This window comes from Ipomoea triloba, chromosome 6 (assembly GCF_003576645.1).
Source record: "Ipomoea triloba cultivar NCNSP0323 chromosome 6, ASM357664v1".
NCBI classification, from domain to species: Eukaryota; Viridiplantae; Streptophyta; class Magnoliopsida; order Solanales; family Convolvulaceae; genus Ipomoea; species Ipomoea triloba.
The window spans coordinates 5585169-5589063 of record NC_044921.1 but is presented as its reverse complement, the minus strand read 5'-3'; the positions used below and the strand labels follow the sequence as shown (position 1 = coordinate 5589063).

General features: G+C 35.9%; 1 protein-coding gene across 3 annotated transcripts; it reads right to left on the bottom strand.

The window, feature by feature from the left end:
- Positions 1-661: 661 nt before the first annotated feature.
- Positions 662-2894, bottom strand: LOC116023075 (proteasome subunit beta type-7-A-like). Of its 3 annotated transcripts, none has more exons than XM_031264038.1 (4): positions 2550-2894; positions 2005-2098; positions 1818-1925; positions 662-840 (listed from the first exon to the last, which is right to left on the bottom strand). In XM_031264038.1, exons 2-4 carry the CDS (start codon positions 2059-2061, stop codon positions 760-762), a joined length of 246 nt encoding a protein of 81 aa, XP_031119898.1. In that variant the 5' UTR covers positions 2062-2098; positions 2550-2894; the 3' UTR covers positions 662-759. The 3 variants fall into 3 exon arrangements, 2 of the variants coding, with proteins under 2 accessions (XP_031119898.1, XP_031119899.1); XM_031264039.1 differs by having other exon boundaries at positions 2553-2894; XR_004099359.1 differs by lacking the exon at positions 1818-1925.
- Positions 2895-3895: the final 1001 nt, after the last annotated feature.

The window sequence follows — 3895 nt, the reverse complement described above, 5'->3', positions numbered from 1 at the left end:
ACGTGTAATGTTATTTTTTTAAAAAAAAAACTACATATGACGTCGGTTAAATCCTTAACCGCCGTCGTATGTATTGAATTTTAAATTCATTTTATAATCATTCCATGTTTATATTCTCTTTTTTAAAAAAAAAAAATATTTAGTTAATCATAACAAGGGAAAGAAAGAAAAAGTGGCAAAAACTTGTGTGAGACCGTCTCACCATGAAACGGGTCGGGTCAAGATGCAAATGTAACACTTATATGCACAAATGTCATACTTATATGCTCAAATGTAATACTAATCAAGAATAAAATTTTTGTTACTTATAAGGGTAAATGTAATACTTTTATGGGAAAATACAATACTTTTACATTTCGATTTAAAAGTATTACATTTTTCCACAAAAGTATTATATTTGCCCTTATAAGTGAGGGGCACTTGTCAACATTACTTATTATGAAAAATGTATTACTTTTTCTCTAATAAGTAACAAAAATTGTATTCTTGATTAGTGTTATATTTGAGCATATAAGTATGACATTTACACATATAAGTGTGACATTTGCATGGTGCATTGACCCGACCCGACCCGTCTCACGAATAAGGATCCGTGAGACGGTCTCACACAAGTGTGACACAATTTCAGAGAAAATTCCATTTAAAAGAGTAAAGTATTCAGTATGAGAACTCTAACCAATCTTTATTTATGTTTTACAGAGTACGTTTTTTGGGTACAAGACAGATTTAATAAGATTGAATATATAACAAGGAAATTGTTCATCTGTTTTGGGAAACCAACATTGCTTCCACTACCCAGATCATTGAATATTCCGTCACCAATTGAATTCCCTCTGCCTTCTGCAATGAAGTTTACCCTCAATATATAAGTAGGGATGGCAATTTCAATCCGCCCCACAAATATCCACCCGAATCCACTTCGCATGGGTCGGGTTTTTTTGGGTGATAGTGGGTGTTGGGTCGGGTGTGGGTCTTAAAAATGTAAACCCGCGATGGGTCGGGTTGAATTCGGGTTTTATGTACAAAACCCGTCTAGCACCCCACCCGACCCATCATGTGCACATACATATATATAATAGTAAAATAAGTAGTACTAGTATATAGTTAATTATAAAAGTTTCAATAACTTTAGGTAACTTTTTACTATTTTTATATCTAAACAACTAAATTTATTTTTAAAAATTAACAATTTAGTTATTATATTATAATATTTCTATTATTTTATGTTTTAGTATAACTAATGAATTTTGTTGTTTAATTATGTGTAAGTAATTTTGATATTATTTTTTGAAAAAATAATAAGTTGATAAGTGGTGGGTACCTTAGTGGGCACCCGCACCCAGTGGGGGTGGGGATGGATTCTAAAAAGTCCACCCGATGCGGGTTGGAGGTGGGGGTGGGTGGAGAAAATGAAAGGTGGGTCGGGTGATGGATGTAGCCCTCCCCGATCCACACCCGACCCATTGTCATCCCTATATATAAGACAATGTCCTAATATAATCTGACTAAGCCCTGTTTGGTAAATAATCAGCATATCAGCCAATTTGGCTTATTTGACAACTATTAGTTGTTTGGTTAATAAGCTTTTTGTAACTCCAAAATGCTAAAATTCAAAAGGCTACTCAAAGCAGCCTTTTCAATTAGCTTTTTTAGAAAAGAAATTATACCAAACAGCTAACAGCTAATCTACCAAACAACTTTCTACAATCAGCTAACGTTATCAACAAATTATACTTTCTAGTCCAAACAGCCAACCCAATCAACTAACAGCCATTTACCAAACAGGGCCTAAGTACACAAGTAAATAGAATACTTACTTTTATTAGTTCCTCACGGTATCGTGATTCAAAGACAGGCATTGCTACAAGGGAACCAGATCCCATTGTAGCAAATGGCAGTGTGTCAGTATAGCCATGAGGGTAAATCTGTCAAAAGAAGTAGGTATATACATTGTATGAAATAAATAGATACAGTACAAGATATCTCTATTCAACGGTTACTCACAGTATGCAAATGTGGGCCAGTGATATCAACTCCACCAAAAATGAACTGGTTCCTCATGACTTCATCTATATTTTTAACCCCATCTTCTTGCAAGCTGCAAATATAGGAACTGAGGTTGATTTCCATCTGATGAGAATATGTGTCCCAAATCCAGCTATATTAATAAACTACTAATTATATTCTATTAATAATTCAAAGATCAAATTGGATTACTATTTGTATTTGGAAAAAAAAAATCACATAGGATAAATGAATGAAATAGTCAATTAAGAATAGTGACAGCAATAAATCACTAGCTAGCAGCAGGGCACTCATGGTTGCCGTGCCAAAGTAAATAGAATTAAAGGTTTAAACCCCTACTGTACTAACATCAAAATTCAAGTACACACTGCTGCCAGCTACTTACTAACATCAAAATTCAAAAACCTAAGGCAAAAACAAAATTAGAGAAATTAGGGCAAAATAATAGGATTTCAAAACTCAAAAGGCTAGCAATTGAACAAATTAATTAAGATTTATAGTCCAAGGGGTGAGAAGTTGAGAACCACGATTTAAGAACCAGAGGCAAGGCGGCGACTGGACGGTGGTGGCTGGTGAAGATGGAGGGGGCTCACGACCAGCGACTGAGGCGGTTTGAGGGTGAAGACGGAGACCGGGAAGATGGTGGCAGTGGTGTGTGGTGGCATTGTGGCGAGGCAGAGGCGCAGACGCAAAGATCGGTCGCGGGGCATAAACCTTAAACATTTGTTACAGTGGAGGAGGTGCGTCGATGAGGCAGTGTGGCTATGCAGCAGCGCGAGTGTGCAACTGTGCTGGTGTCCGGCGGTGAGGCTGTGCGTCGGAGAGAAGAAGAAGAAAGAAGGTGGATGGAGAGAAGAGAAGACTGTGCAATGGGTTCATTTTTCGACTCTATGTTTTGTTATTTATAAAATCTACTAAGTCCGTAATTAACAATATTAGAAGTAGTAGGTTAATAATTTTTTTTTATATATCCAATGATATCGGTTAGTCATACAATCGACGTCGTATTAAGTAGTTTTTTTTTTTTTAAAGAATTCTTATTAAAACGAAGTGTTTAACCTTTTTTAAAAGAAATTTAACCATATACGACGTCGGTTTTATGCCTAACCAACGTCGTATATAATTTAAAAAATCTTTTAAAAAAAAAAAGAAATTGCATATGACGTCAGTTAATTAAATAACAGATGCCATATGTTTTTTGTTTTTTATTTTTTTTCACGTAAGACATACGGCATCGGTTAATTAAATAACCGATGCCATATGTTATTATCATTTTTTATTTTTTATTTTTTGCTTAAGACATATGACATCGGTTAATTAAATAACCGATGTTGTGTGTTATTTTTATTTTTTTATTATTTTTTTCACATAAGACATAGGCATAGGTTAATTAAATAACCGATGTCGTAAGACATACGGCATTGATAAGTGCAAAAGATGTCATCTTCATAAGGTCGTTTTAGGATCATCTTGTGCACAATTGAAAGCTTTTGTGTTTGATTTGTCCCTTTATTGCGTTAGAATGCTTGTTATTGTCATTGGACCCCGTTCCACGCTTTGTTAATCGTTTTGTAGGTAAAAAGATGTGCAAAAAAGCAGAAAATGGCGAGATTTTAGAGAAGGATTCACGAGTCGAAGTTGGAGTGAAAAATAGACCATGGACGCACTGTGGACGCTCTGTGGACGCGCGTCCACCCCTGCGTCCAATTTTTCACTCTCTGAAGTTTGAAGTCTGTGCAGTAGAGGGCCGTGGACGCGCGCGTCCACCCTGGCGTCCACCCGGCGATTTTACTCCCTATTTAAGATATTTTGGCGGAAAAGAAAGGGGATCTCTCAATTCATCCACCATTCCACACCCTAGACTTTCTCT

What these genes read in the sequence shown, in the direction of transcription:
- LOC116023075 (XM_031264038.1), bottom strand. Translation starts at nt 2,061, where the DNA reads ATGAGGAACCAGTTCATTTTTGGTGGAGTTGATATCACTGGCCCACAT. An exon ending in CTGGCCCACATTTGCATACT is followed by an intron (nt 1,926 to 2,004) that starts GTGAGTAACCGT and finishes TTCTTTTGACAG; the next exon opens with ATTTACCCTCATGGCTATAC. An exon ending in ACCGTGAGGAACTAATAAAA is followed by an intron (nt 841 to 1,817) that starts GTAAGTATTCTA and finishes ACTTCATTGCAG; the next exon opens with AAGGCAGAGGGAATTCAATT.